This window comes from Drosophila elegans, unplaced genomic scaffold (genome assembly GCF_018152505.1).
Source record: "Drosophila elegans isolate 14027-0461.03 unplaced genomic scaffold, ASM1815250v1 contig_133, whole genome shotgun sequence".
Taxonomy (NCBI): domain Eukaryota; kingdom Metazoa; phylum Arthropoda; class Insecta; order Diptera; family Drosophilidae; genus Drosophila; species Drosophila elegans.
In genome coordinates, this window is record NW_024545499.1 from 809,021 (window position 1) to 827,803 (window position 18,783).

Below are 18,783 nucleotides of genomic sequence, written 5' to 3' on the forward strand. Positions count from 1 at the left end.
AATAAAAACAAACTTTTTTTTTTTTTTTTGGAAATTAGAAATTACAATTTATTTCATACAATGTCTGTTGTTGTTGATGGTTGTTTACTTGCTTTATATGTTGTTTCGAATACACAGTTACAGTTTCTAAAACCTCGCCATCGATTACATGTACAGGAAGGTTGGTGATGTCGGTGCATGCAATTTAAGCAATACGAATTCGTGACACAATAGGGATTCCCCTTACAGGTTCTTAAACACGTGGGCTGTGGGTTCCTTGAATTAACAATCTAGTCACTCAGATTCTCCCCAGCCGATCGTCGATGAGAACGCAACACGGGCGCTGCTGCATCGCGGTGGCGAATGGGGCGAGTCTGGGATTGATTGCATTCGATTGGCAAAGTCACATACTTATATACAAATGTGAATATCGTGCATTTCTGTTGTGGTCGCATTCTTGTGTGGGTCGGGAGGCGGCCGCAGGCGGAGCGACCCCAAATCCGGGAAGATGGCACCACCGCACGGGTTGAGCTCCTCCGCATTCTCAGCATCATGAATGCATCGGCGTCCAACGGGCGATGGAATGTGCTAGCTTCTCGGGCCGGGATCGTTCCGCTTGTCGGGCCTCCCTTACAAATTGATGTTGTTATTTGTCTAATGCCACTGTACATGTCGATCTGGTGTTGTTGGGTTCGGTTTTGATGTTGCTGCTTATAACTTCTAATTTGTTGGGATTTTACAATTTTTTTGTTGGATTTTTCTCGTAGATTTCGTGTTGCTAATGCTGTTGTTGGTATGAGTTTCATTTGCAACATTCATCTACGCTTTTTCTGGGCTCTGCTTGCACGACTTTTGTTGTTGGTATTCTTGTTTGTTGGTTTATAATTTTGCTACTACAATTTCTTGTTAATATTTTATACATAATATATATTTTATATATATAATATTTTCTTTACTATACAATAACAGCGGAAAAATTGTGTGTTCTGTGGTTGTTGTTTTGCAGTATTTCGTTTTTTTTCAGCTTGTCGCATTACATTCATACACTTGATTTGTATTGTTTCGTACGTTTTATAACAACTTTCTCATGTTAATATGTATAATTGTTTATGATTTCTTGATCTCGTTTTAATATATATATTTTGTATATATTATGTATATCAATACCGTAATTGTTTGTATTACCATCTTTTTCTTATCACAAAAAATCATAATTATATATATAATTTATTATTATTAATTTTTAATATATTATTCTTAGAATTGAACAATAATTAAAAATAAACATAGGACTTAGTTACATTTGTATGTGTGTGTGTGTATGTTGGTTTTGTGTGTGTGTGTGTGTTTTTGAATGATTGCATGTAGTTGGTTTTCGCAGTTGACGTTAAAGTATTGCCATGCCTCTGCTTCCCGCCCAACCGTCCAGCAACAACTCTCCAGCGGCCGCTGTTGTAAGCTTCCATCCCGCCCTCCGAATTCGGGGGCGGAGTGCGCCCAAACAGCGGTCAGCAGACGAGAGCAGTACGTTTTTTTGCGCCAGATGGTCGCGGGCGGAAGCATTAATGATGTTGTTGCTGCTTGTTTGTTTTTTGTTGGTTTGGCCCTTTCGCTAAATTTGTTGATCTGATTTTGTTGCAGCCGCGTCAGGCTCAATGCAAATGTACAAAGTTTCTTCTGACAATTGTTGGTTGTTGATTTCTTTACAATTTTTTTCTTTTTGTTTAACGAACTTTACATATACACTAAACATTATTTAATAATAATAATGGAAAAAACAAATAACAAAGAGCACACAAATTTGTGGAGCGCAAAAATAATAAGTAAAAGAGAAGGATTTCTTGATATAGCAAAAATCATAATTATTACAACTTTATGAACTTAACGGCAAATTGTTTTCCTCGTGTTTAAGACTGATTTTGAACGGAAAATAACTAAGCTAAACCACGCGCCAGCAAATCGAGGTTAACTGAGCAACAGGTGCAATTGGCGGCCAGCAAAGGGCAGTGCATGACGGAAATCCTGCAGCCAGGAAGGACTGGTTTCGGTTTTTCTTGCTATGTACAAACGGCCCCGCCTGTGTTGCCCCGCACACACACTGCTGTGGTCAATGTTGCATGTTGGAAGTTGCAATATTGCGTGTTGCTCGCTGGTTGGACACAATTTTACCTGCTTCTGTTGAAGCTGCTGCTTTTGATGTTGATGTTGTTGTGGCTGCTGTTGATTGCTGGGCGCCGTCTGTCTATTTGTTGTTGTGTGTTTGCATTGATTGATTTATTTCGTGTACAGGTAAATGGCCACAATCAAGCCGTAGAGACCCAACACTTCGGCGAAGATGAGAATCAGGATCATGCCGACGAACAGTCTGGGTTGCTGTGCTGTGCCACGGACACCAGCGTCTCCCACTATGCCGATCGCAAAACCGGCTGCCAGGCCAGAGAAGCCCACCGCCAAACCGGCTCCCAAGTGAATGAAGCCCCTGCAGATCAACACAGTTAGTAAGTTCTATCGATTGGTGAATAGGGCTGATATCTACCTGTATAGTGAGTACTTTGCGGGCTCTTCCAGGGCGCCGGCAATGAGCACAGCCACCACCAGGCCGTAAATGGCAATGATACCCGCCATGACCACAGGAATGATGGATTTCATGATCAGTTCAGGACGCATCACTGACATGGCAGCAATACCGGTACCAGACTTAGCAGTGCCATAAGCAGCGCCCAGAGCTACAAGAGAGATTTGAATAGAGCATAACAATATTAACATTTTAGTCCATTACTTTTTATTAACAGTTTGCCATACTTTTTTTGTTTTGAACATATTTGTGTGGCAATGGTTTTTATAAATCAAACTAATACTTTCAAAGATATAACTTTAAAAAGTAAAGTGCAGATATAACGATATTTAAGTCTGAAACCAGTAAACATAATTCTAGTGGAGTTGTCGGCAAAGGCCTATAAGTCTATAGCACGATATGCAATTAATTAAAAAAAAAATACTTCCTACTATAAAAACTTAATGTTAAGGGTTATCAAAATTTTAAGCTTATTAAACTCATTGCAATTCAGTACGCCCATGGCGAATAAGACGTGATCAAAATTAAAATCACACTTAATCTCCTTAGGGTTCATATAGTATATGTACAAGTATATGTACTCAAGATGTTTTGAGATCGATACCAGTTAGATTTTTGCATATGTATATGCAGATGAGGTGGAAATTCTTACTTCTTTATAACTTTAAAGTAAAAATACTTGATTCTATGTCCTACATTTATTTTCCTGTTGAAAACAGATGTATTTATATTGTAAGGGTATAGGTAAATAATTCTATGCATCCTAATTTGGTATTTTTTTTAACTCGAAGTTTCCATGCTAAATATGTGAGAATATTCAACTGGCTTTCCATAACATTATGTAACTCACTAATTGGCTAAGCATGTTAGCGATGCGAGCCGAATAAGTTTGGCTATCAATTGCTCCAACTCTGGCCGCGGGCGTAACAGTTAGCAGTCACATGATCGCCCATAACCGACGCTATTTGATGGAAAAAACCCCCCTGAGTCCCCACCCGCAAATGTGCCACTCATCGCTCAGAGTTGAGTTTCTGCTGGAGAGCAATACAAACTTGCTCCGCTCACATTGCGACATTCCGCTCTCCCTCAAATCGGCGAGTTTTAGTACTCGTTCTCTCAAAAAGTCAGGCAAATTTTGATAAGGCCAAGCTAAAGTTTACACAACAGGTAACGAACGAGGGGGGCAGGTGGATCAGATCGGTGTCAGTAGTAGTAGTGGGCTTACCCCAGTGGCGAGAGATTCTACATATTGTGTGTATTGATGGGGCATTAATTGAAGTACAAAACCAGTTTCAAATGACGGTCAACGGTTTGTTTGTTTGTGTGTGTGTGTGTGTGTGTGTGTTCGTGAGAGGGCTGATAAATCGAATTAAATCGCACGCTCACACTCAAACATATGGGTGTATTCAAAGTTGACGAAGCGGGAGAGCAAATATCCCCCATCATGTGATTCCATGTTAATTACTTATTTTCCGCCCCAAACCAAGATATGACTGATATTTAATCTACAGGAAGGGACGTAACTTTTGGATCGTATTCAAATCGCCCTAAATCTTCATAAATCAACATAACTTTGCTCAATGATTGCTGTCTACGTCACAGAACAGGAAAAGTGGTGGGAAATGGTATTGAAAAAAAACCAGAACGAACTTGAATAAGCAATTTCTTATAGTCACAAAAGATATCCACGCGTCTAGCACGCACACAAAGAAATCTATGAGGTCGAGGCTGTCGTCACAAACGCACACACACATTTCCACAAAAAATCGAACTCTCCGAGCCGCAAATACAGAAATAATGTAGTGTGTTTGTGGCCCGCATTTCTTGAAATGGCATAAGTAGACCCGAAATTCATTGAGAAAAAAAAGAAAACGAGAGACTTAGGCTATTGACCTAGTACTTTTTCCCCTGGTTACAGCATGTGATAGAGAAGAACTTGAATACAGAGAATGTATGAACAACCCAGGGTTTGGTTACCAGCGGAGATACCCTTTTATGCCCTTTTATATGAACAAGTGTAGAATATGATTATTGTGGTATTTCATTTTGTTATTAAACTGCTTCTTTCTTCTGTTTGGGCGAAAATCATGTGTGCAGCTGGCAGGTGTGCCAGTGAGTCTCTATCTGTATTTTTCTCTGGCATTGACTCTTTTTTCAGGTGTATTGGCGACGCATTCAAACTCACAAATATTAACTGAAAAAGCTCTAATGACATTGACTTGTTTCGCATTTCAAATTCTCCTGCTGCTGCTGTACATTTCAAGTATTAAAAAAAAAACCCAAAAAATCGAGTATATGGCTTTTATCAAGCAACAGACGGCATCGTAGACAAATCAGTGGGCGTTAAAATAACAAATAAAATAAAAAAAACAGGGAACCAAGAGGAAGACGCGGCAACAATATAAGAATAAGAGTCAACAACAACTGCCAGCACATTCGAAGATAATTATAAAATGGGGGAGATAGCGAGAGCTGACAAAACACAGCATCAAGTGAAACAAAAAATATTCCAACAAAACAAAAACAAATTGAAGGCGTCACAATTGAATGAGCAGAAAACGGAAAGAACAGAGGGAGAGAGATCTACAAAAATAGAGGCGCATTTTGATTAAAACAAGTAAGTCGGAAAGAAATGCAATATTGAAAATTTACCACTGCAGGTGTCTGTTTGTTTTGTTTAATCGTTCTTGCAAGCGAGAGGAATTCGGACAGAAAGCAGATATATAGATAAGATAAGATAAACCCCCCAGTCGATTCCAGGCTGTACCTTCGATACAGGGTGCCTAATGTTAAGTTTGTTCCGTTCATTGATTAAAATTCAATGCAATGGAATGACATGCGCTTACACACACACAGCATCCCGATTAAATTGTATGCGCTTGAGCCAAAGTCGGTATTACAACAGAGCGATTTGTGGGGGATTTTCAAAGTGTTGTAAAATAGTCGTTAGGCTGCATATTATGCGTTAACAATACCATTTTTACATAATTTACTAGGCTACTACTATTCTCTGTATATCTACTACTATTCTTGCTACTGCGATTGCGCAGGCAAACGTAAGAGTGTGTGTTCGAGTATGCTGGAGCTGGCTGTCCTTGTGTGATGGATTCCGTGGCACTTGGATATTTTTAGCCCACTGCGAGACGAGGATGTAGGACAGGCCAGCATTCCAAGTGGCAAGTGCAGATAAACCGCAGCTCAAAGCAACGCCCATTGTTCGCAGTGCAGTGAGTCAGAGTGTTCGTCAGCGAAAAAAAATAACTGCAGTTGCCAGCTGAAAGAGTGTGGAAAGGCGGGAGCGAAACTCTCATTCTCTAGCACTCATGTGATCGTAAAACCGGCGTTGCCAGATCAGAGACTCTGTTACTGTTGATAAAAATAAAATAAAAAGCTGAAAATTGATTTATGTTGTTGACTCAAATTGCATAAGCAGTCTTGAGTCAGATAACTTTTTGTAGTTGATGATAATGGGCCAGGTAAACACGGCAGGAAAGCAGTCTTCTTGACTATCAAAACAGGGGGATGGGGGGTCAGGCGCAAATCACAAGACAAGTTACAGGGCACAATACAAGCTACAGAGCATGACATAAGGATTGCGTCACAAGAGGGTTCAAATTAGTGAAAAGCGGTATGGGCAGGCAGCCCAAAGTTGGCTCTCCTTAAGGGGAGCGCGTGCTATTTTCTCATTAATGCCTTAAGTTCGTCTTGCGACACTCGCTTGAGTTCTTGCTATCTTATCTCGACCAAGTCAATTGGTAAATAAGCCACTTATCAGTAGGGTAACTGCTAATAAGTGGCCATGATAAGCCACTGGAAAAGATCGTCAGCTAGCCATGTGATGAGGACTGAAACTTTATTGATCATGCAGTTTACTAATTGGGCATGTGATTACCCACACCTATGAAAAGATCTAATGTCTTTGCTCATAAATTGTCAGCTAACTGAATTTGGAAATGAGTTATATGGGCATGTGGTTACAAACGTCGATTCCCTAGCCAATTCTGTTAAAAAATTCTACCAAAAATAAATGTTTTTATAAATGTCGTAGTTTTAGTTATAAACGAGGATTAAACATTTTTTTTATAAGGTTTCTTGCATATTCCACCATGCTTTAGCCAATAAGATAAGGAAAAAAAAACTTTAATATGGCAACACTTCCCCTCGGTCTTGTGACCGTTGTGAGAAAGGGAAAGCGCGTTTCATAAACTTCACCAAAAACAGTTACTGTTCTCGCACTCACACACAGGCACTCAATGCCATCAAGTGCGGGAGTGCGCAGCGCTCAAGAGAGCGATTGTGCTCTCGCTCTGCTCACAAGTGTATGTGTGTGTGTGTATGAGTAATGCCGTTTTTAGCATGCTGAAAAGGCGAAATTTTCTTTTTTCAACTTTGCTACTGCGAAATAAAGGCAATTAAAATTGCAAAGTCTACAAGTTTTAAATAAAGAGGAATATTTTCTGTTTAAATGCCAGCTTACAAGCCCGAACCCTGCTGAATTTGCTGCTGGGCACGAAAACACATATGAGCAACTTGCTCCCTTTGTGTAGGTTAGCCCGTATCCCTACACCATTTGCCTACACTTGCCGCTATTTCGCATTACTACCACCTACAAAGATACCCACATCCACACGGTGGCTCCACGCTCTTCTTCCTCTTCCACCTTTTACGCCACACAAAAATGTTCGATTTTTCACGGCATGGGCATGGCATCCTTTATTCTAGAGGTTCGGGTTCCGTTTAAAACTTACCCGAGAAGATGATGGCGGAGGCGGCGCCCATAACTCCGAAGAAGGGGCCATAGATGGGGTTGGTGCTGGTCACTTCAGTAGCCATTTTGCTTTGTTTGTTGTGTTTTTTGAGCTACAAATGATCGAAAAAATCGAGATTTTAATTCGTTTTGCTGCTGCTGCTATTGCACTGTAGTTTTTGTTCGGCGTTTTGCACGGCTGAATGTTATGCGCGCTCGTTATATGTATGCGTTGCTTCGGTCGAAACAAAGTATTTTTATTATATGTACAATATATGTGCTATATACGTGGGGTGTTTTACGCTGCTCTGCGACCAATGCTGCTGCGACGACGAACGAATTGCGAGTGGCCGCTCACGAAATATACTTAAATATACTTTTAAATCGTGACCGCTCAAAGGGAGCGAGATACCAAAACTGGGAGAGAGCGAGCGAGAGGCGACTACTCGTTGGATTATTGGCTTTGCTTTGGTGTTGTGTGTGTGTGTGCATGTCATGTGCCTATATGCGTGAGAGAGTGAGCGCATGACAGAAGGGGCTCACATGAACGGAAAGTAAGCCCAATCGGCAATGCCAGCGGGCTGGAAAATTACACACGCACACACAATCACATGGAAGTTTATAAAAACTTCATTTTCTTGATTTTTGCAAAAGTAAAACTTTGCGAATTTCGCATGTTCTTAAGCAGCCTTTTGCCTGAATCTTCCTTCGCCCTCCTCGCAAAACAAACACACACAAGCGATCTCATTGCCATTGGCTGCGAGTTGCTTGCCTGTGTGTGTGTGTATGTCGTGGCAGAAAATATTGAACAATTTTTCTTGTCTGATTAAACTGTGTTTAAACTAAAGTTGTCGCAGCAGCATGTTTTATAGTCCAGAAACTTTTCGGCAGCGCGAGCCTCACATGACCGCCTATCTTTTTGATTCTTTTTTTCACTCACGTGATTTGAAATCTAATTTAAAGCAATTCGCTGCTCTATGGGCCTCTTCGGGTTACTGCTGGCTTGCTGCTTAAAAGCGCGGATCGGATACTGAACGACAACGAGTTATTCTGCTTTGCTTTTATAAACTTTAGTCACGGGGGCGGATATCTGCGATATTTTGGGAAGCGTTGCCAGGAACCAAAAGAGAAAACTTTCCAAGAGTGTTGCCACTCGAAAAAATACCATAATGAAAATACCGCTTTTCCACTCAAGTTTAAAAAGAAAGCATCACTACAACAGTTTGTTTTAAAATGTAAGGATGATTTTTTTGAAAAACCTGGTCGCTGAGCCACAATTCGTTTCTGCTGGATCTCTGGAAAAAACTCTCACATATACGCAATTCTTTTGTCGTTTTTTAACAAACGTTGGTGGTCTGCTCAAAGAACCCGTCACTCAACCCCTTTAGCTTATGTTAATTGTCGTCCAAGTTGGCAAACGCCACGAAAATATTATGGATAATTTTTAATTCGTTCGCTTATATGTATTAACGAAAATTCAATAGAAAGCTATCCCAGATAAGCTGTTCATGTCATACACATGTCGGAGTTGCTAAATGCGCCAATGGAATCAGGGTATTAGCCTCGGTATTTCAGTTTTGTCGGCAACTTTAATGAATGATGTTTAACCCAGGTGGTATATATCAATGAATGGTATTTTTATACCGAAACCCGTCAAGTATTTGTTATCGGTTGTCAAGTTTCCTCATTTATTGATCATTGGAATGATCGTATGTATATCGTAAAGTCTGGTCAAAAATTGAACCAATAAGAAAATATCAATTTGTTTGAAATTAAAATTTAGTTATTTGATAGTAGGGCCATTTAAGATTTAAAACTTGAAAAAGTTCAAACGTTCTGACTGAACGTTATGGCCTTCAGAATTTTTTTTTCTTAACCAAATTATTCCGACTAATTTTTGTGATAACTGATAGAAAATACTATATCATTAATATTTTTCCAGAGCCCAAAAAAGACTTGTGTGTAACGTTACAACTATTTCAAAAGATTTTATTAAACTAATTATACATATTAATATAACATAGTCGGTAGATTTACACTTTGCCCGGCCGTGCATTCTAGTATTTCTCCAGCGCCCGTGAAAGCAGCGAGTTCATGTTGGTCAGAAGCATGCGGGGATCCTCCGCGAGACCAGCGCCCACCATGGCGTTTGCGAAGAGCTGCTTGGCGATCAGTTGGGCAAGATCCTTTTCGGTCTCGCGCAGCTTGTTCAGTTTCTTGATGATGGGGTGCCTGGAAAGGAGTGAAGTTGGGCATAAAATCAAGCACGCAAGGTTAATAGCTATACTCACTTCGGGTTGATCTCCAGCTCTGGCTGCAGCAGGGCAAATCGGTTCTCTTGGGGCACCTGGTGACTCTGGGTCCGGATGAAATGTCGAGCGGCAGCCATCTCCTCCACAGTGATGACACAAGGATGGGTGTCCAGGCGGGACGTGGCTTTTACCTTTATCACCTGACCCTTTAGCTCCTCCTCCAGCCAGGGAATCAAGCTATCCAGCTCTGAGCGCAGCAGGCTCCCCTCGCCATAGTCGGTGGCCGTCGACGACTCCTTGGACTCCTCGCGCATTTCCTTCTCCACGGAAACGAGCTTCTTGCTCTTGAACTTACCTAGCTGCATGAGTACCAGCTCATCGTAAGGTTCATAGCAGAAGAGCACCAGCTCGTTCCGCTTTTTCAGGCTCTCGTAGTAGGGCGAGGATTCGGCCAGGACGCGGTTGGGTGCCGCCAGGTAGTAGATATTTTGCTGGTCAGCGGGAACGCTGTTGTAGTACTCGTCCAAAGACATGCGACCACTGGAGGTTTCCGACTTGGAGGACTCAAATCGTAGAAGCTTTGCAATTTCCTCCTTTTCGCCCGCATCGCTGGAGGTTACGATGCCCTCTTTTAGGAAGAGCCCGTAGTCGCGATAGAAGGACTCGTACTCCTCCGGTTGCTTTTTGGATCGCTCCTGCAGGAAACGGATGACACGGGTGGTTATCACGCTGGACAGTTTGCGGATTAGACTGCTGTTTTGGAGTAGCTCGCGGCTCAGATTAAGTGGAATGTCCTCCGAGTCGACGACGCCCTTAACGAAGCGCAGCCACTTGGGCAAGAGGTGCTCGGTCTTGGACTGGATCAGAACCTTTCGCGTGTATAACGCAACTCCGGTGTTTCCGTCTCGCGACATTTCGAATAAGCCCGGCTTTCCCTCTGGAAAGTAGAGCAGTGCGTGGATGCTCAAAGGCACGTCGGCATTGTAGTGCAAGGTGAAGCGCGGAACATCAAAACTGTTGCTAATGAAGCGGTAGAAGTCGTGGTGCTGCTCCTTGCTGATGCTCTGGGGCTCCAGCAGCCACAGTGGCTTGATCTCGTTGGCCTGCTTTCCGTTTAGCAAGATGGGCGAGCCCACGAAGTTGCTGTACTTCTTGATCACAGACTGTATCCGCTCCTCGTCCGCGTACTCCCGGCACTCGGTCTTTAAGTGCAGCACGATTCGCGTGCCTAGTTCAACATCCGGGACTTCCTCGATCTCGTAGGAGCCGCTGCCATCCGTGGACCACCGCAAACCAGGGGCATCCGGCGTGGCCGCCCTGGTGAACACTTCCACCTTGTTGGCCACGATGAAGGACGAGTAAAAGCCCACGCCGAACTGGCCGATGATGTTGGAAGAGGCTTCAGAGGTGGCTGCCTGCTGATTGCCCTTCATCTGCTCCAAGAACTGCTTCGAGCCGCTGCGTGCGATGGTGCCCAGGTTGCTGACCAGCTCCTCCTTGGTCATGCCGATGCCCGTGTCCTGGACGATCAGCTGCATCTGCGGCTTGTCGGTGGTGATGCGAATCTCCAGCGGCCGATCCTTGCCAGCCAGTTTCTCGCCTCCGGCGCTCAGCGAGGTGTACCTGAATTTCTCCAGCGCATCGCTGGCATTGGAGATGAGCTCGCGCACAAAGACTTCGTGGTCGGAGTACAGGGATCGGGCCACAATGTCCAGTAGCTGGCGGGTCTCAGCCTGGAACTCGTGCTTGTCCACCACCGACTCCGACGCCTTCTTAGTCTCCGTGGAGAAGCGACGGGGCGCAAGGCCTGCAAATAGATCGATTGATGTTATGTAAACGTAAGATTCCCTTTCGGAAGAACAGCAGGTTTGGTTCAGAGGCTTACCGGCCGGCGATCGCTGAGATCCCATGGCGAGGGCGAGATTAGGAGCTACTGTGGCGGATCGGTGGCTCTGGCTCAGAACTTGGGCAAAGCGGCTGAAGCGGCACGCTTGACCCAGCACCCCCATTGCTCGGACTGACATCTTGCGGACTCTTTGAACTTTTGTTGTGGCCAACCGAAATGTTATCCAACTACGAAGTTTGTTCCAGCGCACATGTGTGCCTTTGCAAAAAAAAATCGATAGCAAGTATTCGATAACTCATAAAAATCAAATCGACCTAGAAAAGAAAACAAGTCTTTGTAAAAACTTAAATGACTAGAAACAATTTAGATTTTTTTAAACATTTTAGACTGATAAATAATATAAATAAGATAAATATTATATAAATAAAAATATATAATTCCAATAGAAATTCTAATTGGCCAATCGGGTGTCCCTGATTTATTTATATTTTTTAAACATTTTAGACTGATTTATAATATAATCACTGATCACTGTTGAGTCAGTAACCAGTGAAAAATTTTGTTCTGTTAAACGCTTATAATACATTAAGCATTAATTAATTAATTATTGCTTGTTTTCTTTGTTCTTCATTTTTGTTTTGCTTACATACAGCTTATTCTTTTCGACATTTACACCATCAATATAGGCTAGCAGATATGCAGCATGTAACTAAAAAATTTTAGCGTTCTATTTTAACGCTCCTTTTTCGCTGATCAAGGTGGAAGAATCATACGCGTTCAGCTGAACTATCGATAGAAATCCAACAACCCGCGAAACAGCTGTGTTCTTAAATTTAAATGGTAAACATCGATTGTTTCTAATCTATCGATATTAGTGCCCACTGTTGACTTGACAACCCTGCTCGCGAATGCAACTCTGCTAAAGCGTCGCGTTGTAATTTTTGTTGAGTTTTTTAAACTAATTTTAATTTGCATTTGCGTGTCTTACTAATTAGAAATGTGTTAAGTGTTCCGTTCCTCATCCGCGAAGCAAGCCGAATAGATTCGAGAATGAGTGCCTCCACCATCGACAATGTGCGGGTGTTGCTGCAATCGCTGCCAGCTGCCGCCGCAAACAGCGGCTCTCAGCCGGGCGATCAGCAGACGCCGGCAAAGATTGCGCCCTTAGGTACGCCACTGCGCGCCAGGAATCCCAGCCAGCTGCAGTTGCTCCCGGAGAAGGTCGAGGAGAAGCCTGTGTCGCCTCCGGAGGAATTCTGGAGGGATCTGCAGCAGTTTCACGAGCGACGGGGGTGAGTCCTGAAGCTGTCGCCCTGTTATTTGAGATCCCCTAACCCACTTCCTTCTCCTCTCGAACAGCACTCCACTGACGCAGCCGGCCAGGATCAGCGGCAAACAGGTCGACCTGTACAAGCTGTACAACGAGGTCACCGAACGCGGCGGCTTTAATAAGGTTAACATGCGGGACGAGTGGGACGAGGTGTACAGCGCTATGGAGACGCTGCGTGAGCGCTGCGTTAACGGTACGGCGGGCATCAAGCACATCTACCGACGCTATCTGGACAAGTACGAGCGCCTGAACTTCTTTGGCGAGGATCCGGACAAGATGGAGGCTCTGGAGGCGGCCATCGAGAATGCGGAAATGGGCGGAGGACGGTCGCGATCTCGCTTTTTGGCCGGTGCTGGCGGTGGCCTGGGCAGCATATTTGGCTCGGCGCACTCCACGCTGCCGGCGGTGCCGATGGCCTACAACCAGCGCCAGCACACGGTCAACGTGGAGCGGCGACGGCAGTACAAGATGTCCACGCAGCTGCACCGCCACAGCAGCTACGAGAAGCTCCTCTTGTCCCTCCTGTCCCCGCTGCCCAATGAGCAGGACTTTGCCATTAATGTGTGCACCCTGATGGCCAACGAGGTGCGCCACACTCTCCAGCTGTCCGAGTGCCCCAAACTGCTGGACGTGCTGTTGGCCCACCTGGGCGTCTACGCCGACTTTACCATGCGCCAACTGTTCCAGCACAGCTACGCCGAGGTGCGGCATCATTCGCAGCTCAGCTTCTGGCGCGACCTACTGCACGACAGGCCACAGATCCTGGAGCTCTACACGGATGAGCAGGCCTGGCTGGATAACGGCCTGATTAGCAAGGAGGACAGGGAGAACTCGGCCGCTCGCAGTGAACTGCTGGCGGCCTGCGACGAGTTGGACTTCCTTAACCTACGCCGCAGCAACGGGACAGATGAGCGCATGGGGCAGCGCGTGCTCCAGATTGTCCAGCTAATGCGAGCACTCAGTTTCCACCAGGAGAACCACGCCCTCCTGGCTTCCAACCGCACGTTGTGGCGATATCTGGTGATGGGCGCAAACGTGCGATGGAGTAAGTAAAACGTTTATTAAATCAAACCCACGAAAATGTTTACTTTATCAGTCTGACCATCGCATACTAAATACTACATTTTTTTCATTTTGAAACCCAACTTGTATATCTGGTTCATTGAGTTAAATTATTTATTTATTTCATAAATAAATTAAATAGCCTTGTCGTTTATTTTTGGGAATTATATAAACATTGTTGAAATTTGATAATATTATATTTAATCTAAATCGCCATTAAAAAGAGAACGACAAAATAAATCATAACCGAGGATTGTATAATCTAAAAAGGTCAAAATAACAAGCTAAAAGTATATACAACAAAATACTACAAATCAATTTATCTTAAATGTAATAGTTTTGCTACCCTTGCATTCCGAAAATGGATAAGTTATTTTTCCGATGCAAAAGTATTGAAGTATTGTCTTATTCACTGGGTTACAACCTCTCAAAATAAAATAACAGACATTTTTTAAAAGTTTTCTGCAAAAGATTTCCATTGTTCCTAAACAATGCATGTTATAAAAATATTAAAAAGAATTCGTTGACTAAAATATGTGTCTCTTCACTAGGCAACATCCATATTCAGGCCTTGGAGACGGCCGGCAACCTGGCTCATCAGTTTGAACTGCTCGATCCAACGACTGACGAGCTGTCGCGGAATCTGCTGGCCACCCTCTGCGAGGGAGTTGACTCCAACGACCGGGCCGTGATCATAAGCTGTCTGGAGATCCTCTACAAGCTGTGCGGCCGGGAGGGCAATTCGCAGCACATCAACCGTTGCCTTGGCTTGGACTTTTACCAGCGCGCCATGCTGCTGCTCTCGCTCACGGACGTAATGCTGCTCATCTTTACTTTGGAGGCAGTATACGCGCTTAGTTCGCTGGGCGCACGTCCCTGTTCGATGCTGATGCAAGTGCGGGGCCTAATGGACCAGCTGGTGGCCCTGATCACCGTGGAGGCGCAGACATATGGCGCGGATGGCTGCATACTCATGCGGGTGGTGGAGGTTGTGCCTGGCAATATGATCGCCTCGCTGGCTCAGAACATGCCCGCCATGCAGGCTCCCGCGGCGGCAGCTTCTATCACGACACTTCCATCGTCCCTTCAGGTGGCCGTGAAGCCGCCAGCAGTTTTGCCCACGCCCACGCCCGCCCAGACACAGGTGCTCCTGCCGCAGGGAGAACAGCAGGCCTTGGTATCGGTTCCGGTTCCGGTTCCCGGACTACCAGTGCCCAGTCTGCCACAAGTTCATTTACCCGTACCCAGTCTGCCGCAGGTTCAATTGCCACCGATCGCAGCCACCGTGAGCCTTCCAACGCTGCCCACCGTCTCACAGAGTTTCACCCACGAGGACGAACAATACGCGCTGGCCTGGTTGGGAGCCACCTACGAGCGGGCGGGAATGGGCAACGACCTGCGCGTGGAACAGGCGGAGCTGTACAGAATCTACCTCTCTCATTGCCAGAAGGCGGGCAAGCTTTCGGTGGTCAATCACATGCAGTTCCCACGTCTAGTTCGACTTATATTCAACCAAACGGTGGGGCCGGTGATTGTACGACAGCTTGATGGCACGGAGCTACCCGGGACGTACTATGTGGGCATTCGGATGCGAGCACAGCCGCTGGCTATGCAACAGAGGACCGCTGCCAGCATTGTTCCTGCCAAAAAGGAGACTCCAATATTGCCCAAGCCGCCGCCAAGTGATCCCGCACCGTCGGAGGTGGTGACTGAGGAGACGGTACCTGCATCGGTCACACCACCACCCAGCTCCTCGCTGATTAAAAGCCTCCTGGCCAATAAGGTCACTGAGCGCCAGCAGAAGCAAAAGGCCCAGGCTCAGACACCGCAGCCGCCAGCCCTGGTGGCCACCACTGCGTCGGCCACAAATGCCACGCAACCCATTAAGGTAACCTCGACGGCCATCAGCGCCTTTGTGAATAACCCGCTGATGCAGCACACACCGGTGAAGGTGGGCCAGACCACCATTAAGCCGCTGCACCCGCAGATGGCCATCGAAAAGAAGCCAATCACGGACTCCGCTCCGCCACCCCTCGCCCCGCTGAGTGGGGCAAACGTGGTGACCAAGGACGCCAGCGGGCGCACCCTCATCATCGCAGCGGCCGCTGCCAAACGCAAGTTAACCATCGACGAGGAACAAAACAAGCGTCTGGCCTTGGATGTTGCCGCCAGCAGCTGCAGCTCAACTTCATCTTCAGCCGGCAAGGAGGAGGCACAGGTGACACCCTCGAAGAACGCTGCCAACCTCTATGCGGATCTGGCGGCTTCTATTCTGGAGGATGAGGACATGGACGACGTTCCTCCGCTGGCCAAATCAAGTCAGGAGCAACCCCAGCAGCAATCCCAGCAGCAATCCCAGCAGCAGCAACAGCAGCAGCTCCAACTAATTCCGGCCAAAGTGCAGCCCGCGCAGCGACAGTTGGTCTTTCCCGCTAGCGGTATCGTTTCACCAGCTCCGCCTCCGCAACTCAAATTGGCCACCACTGCCACCATTAAGACGGATCAGGGTTTGCAGACGGTGCCGGTGATACTGCAGCCCAAGAGCACGATGGAGGCAACGCCAGCGCCGCAGACACAGTATGTCCTGGCCACCAATCAGCAAGGACAAACGTATCTGGTGGCCCAGCAAACGCAGCCGTCGCTTCCACCGTCCACCCAGTCAGCTCCTCCCACGCTGCTGGTCACGCAAACGCCACAACAACAGACCAAGACCATAATCATCCTGCAGCAGCCAGGAGGTGTCTCCGCAGCCAGTGTGGCGGGCACGCAGAAAATGATAATGACGACAGCGCAGGGCCAGCAGGTCTTGGTCACCACCACCACAGCTCCCCAACTGGCCCAGCCACGTACGGCCACGCCCCAGCAGCAAATCTTTATCGCCCCCCAGCGACCGGTGCCGGCGTTGGGCGCTGGTCAAATGTCTCCATCGCTGCTGTCGCAGCTAAACCAGATCCCGGCCACCATCAAGCTGCACCAGCCGCAACCACAGCCCCAGCTTGTCTCGCCGCAATTGGCACCGCAACAGCGGTTGGTGGCCACTAAGGCAGGCGCTTCATTGCCCATTCCGCAGCTCCAACAGCATCAGTCCATCATCCAGCAGCACATAATCTCCGGCCCATCCACACCGACTACCGCTGGAGCTGCAGCTGGAGCTGGAGCTGGCACGGTCACGGGCGAAAAGAGGCAGGTGATTCTAGGCGGCATCAAGGAGACCACGCTCATCACCCAGACCCCGGCCACGGCGGCTCCCCTGCAGCAAAGCCAGCTCAATTCGCAGACGATCATCACCACACAGCCGCCCAGTAGCACAGCTACCGTCGGTGGCGTAGCCCTTCAGCAGCAGCAGCACATCCGATCCGTGATGGAGCAGCAGCAGCAACATCATCCTTCCATCATTCAGCAAAAGATCACCATGCCAGTAAGTTGTCGATGGGCCTTAAATTCGCAATTAATTAATTAGTTTTGGAGGGCAGTTTAGTTTTTAATGTTTTATTAGAATCACTTTGGTTAGGATGGAATTTCTCGGTCTTTTACGGTTAAACAAATCTAGGATTTAAGCCAAATATAGGCATATTTACCTATAAGATTATCAGTGTCTGCTCTTAAGCTATACTCGCTCAGCTCAATGGATTTACCAGCAATATTCAAATTTTTATAATGCATTATAATTTTGATCAAATGTTTGCATATATATTTTATCTTAACGAATAGACTTGTCCGTTCGTCTGTCTTTTTTAACACTTGGAACCCTGTTTAAGTAGTGAACAGTATTATACGTTATCGTAAACTATTAATGTATTATTATTATCTGAAACTTCAAATTATTTGCAATAGGTAGTTCTAAACTAATTCGTATGCTTTTTTTCAGATTTCCGAAGCGGCGAAGTCGAAAGTTGTGGCCGTTTCTGCACCAGGAACTCCGACGAGCTCAGCACTCCTCGCCAAGAAGCCATTGCAGCCGCAGCCTGCTCAAGTTTCAAGCGGAAAGCCATCGGTTACCCAGGCTGTAGTAGTGACGCCGTCAACTACCTGTGATTCGGTGGAAGGCGGCAAGGCAGTTGTGGCCTCCATTAGCGAGTCCAAGCCAGCAGAGCACCCGATGGCGGTGGCTCAGGCGTCCGTGGCATCAGCAGTGGTAACCACAGCTCCCAGCAGCAGTGGTTTGGTAGTCACCCAAAGCGTTTATGCTGCACCTGCACCGAATGGCAGTCCAACGCCCTCCGCAGTGCCCGTGGACGCGAACTGGCTGTTCATCTGCGACTGGCGCAACTGTCCGCGCAGGAAGTTCAAGTCTCTGAACGAGCTGAAGTACCACGTGTGCAATGTCCACTGTCCGGATCACCTGGACTCGGACGCCGATATCTACTGTCAATGGGGCAGTGGACCCACCTTCTGCGACAACAGAGCGCGAAAGCGTTACTCACTAATGACGCATCTGATCGACCGCCATCTGACCATGGAGAATTTGCGTGCCAGTGTGCAGAGACGCTTGGCCACCGGCATTCACAATGTGGCGCCCACGCAGCCACCCGTCACCATAGTGCGCAACGAGGGTCACGCCCAACGACTGGCGGGTAGCGGTTCTGGTCAATCTGCGGGTCCTGCTCCTGCCGCTCCTGTTGTGGGCAGCGCAGCAATGCAAGCCATGAACCGGCACACGACCGATTACACAAACTCCAAGGAGCTGTTGGACGAAAACGAGGGTCCCGTCACCAAGAGCATCCGACTGACGGCGGCGCTCATCATACGCAACCTGGTCACCTACTCGGCCACAGCCAAGCGAACTTTAAAGCGCTATGAGCCCCACCTGGCTAATGTGGCCTTAAGCAATGTGGAGGCCAGCGGAGTGCTTTCCCACATCATGTATGAGCTTAGCCAGTAGCCAATACAAGCTTCTGCCGCTGCCCATCAAAACTAATTATTAAACTGACCTGTAATAACGACACTATAAAATGTGAAGAAACTAACCATACCTTATTTGTCAAAAATAAT

The 18,783-nt window shown here is 46.4% G+C and overlaps 3 protein-coding genes across 5 annotated transcripts; 1 reads left to right on the top strand and 2 right to left on the bottom strand.

Annotated features, from left to right (window-relative positions):
• Window positions 1-1,816: 1,816 nt before the first annotated feature.
• LOC108145086 (V-type proton ATPase 16 kDa proteolipid subunit) lies at window positions 1,817-8,369 on the bottom strand. Of its 3 annotated transcripts, none has more exons than XM_017270272.2 (4): window positions 8,242-8,369; window positions 7,303-7,414; window positions 2,516-2,705; window positions 1,817-2,458 (listed from the first exon to the last, which is right to left on the bottom strand). In XM_017270272.2, exons 2-4 carry the CDS (start codon window positions 7,385-7,387, stop codon window positions 2,254-2,256), a joined length of 480 nt encoding a protein of 159 aa, XP_017125761.1. In that variant the 5' UTR covers window positions 7,388-7,414; window positions 8,242-8,369; the 3' UTR covers window positions 1,817-2,253. The 3 variants fall into 3 exon arrangements, with proteins under 3 accessions (XP_017125761.1, XP_017125762.1, XP_017125763.1); XM_017270273.2 differs by lacking the exon at window positions 8,242-8,369 and adding an exon at window positions 7,590-7,701; XM_017270274.2 differs by lacking the exon at window positions 8,242-8,369 and adding an exon at window positions 7,572-7,590.
• Window positions 8,370-9,264: 895 nt separating this feature from the next.
• Window positions 9,265-11,670, bottom strand: LOC108145085 (heat shock protein 75 kDa, mitochondrial). Its single transcript, XM_017270271.1, has 3 exons — window positions 11,439-11,670; window positions 9,593-11,360; window positions 9,265-9,533 (listed from the first exon to the last, which is right to left on the bottom strand). The coding sequence occupies exons 1-3, from the start codon at window positions 11,575-11,577 to the stop codon at window positions 9,359-9,361; spliced, it is 2,082 nt and encodes a 693-aa protein (XP_017125760.1). The 5' UTR covers window positions 11,578-11,670; the 3' UTR covers window positions 9,265-9,358.
• Window positions 11,671-12,292: 622 nt separating this feature from the next.
• Window positions 12,293-18,758, top strand: LOC108145109 (AT-rich interactive domain-containing protein 2). The gene is made up of 4 exons (XM_017270305.2): window positions 12,293-12,691; window positions 12,759-13,774; window positions 14,343-17,209; window positions 17,660-18,758. The coding sequence occupies exons 1-4, from the start codon at window positions 12,450-12,452 to the stop codon at window positions 18,671-18,673; spliced, it is 5,139 nt and encodes a 1,712-aa protein (XP_017125794.1). The 5' UTR covers window positions 12,293-12,449; the 3' UTR covers window positions 18,674-18,758.
• Window positions 18,759-18,783: the final 25 nt, after the last annotated feature.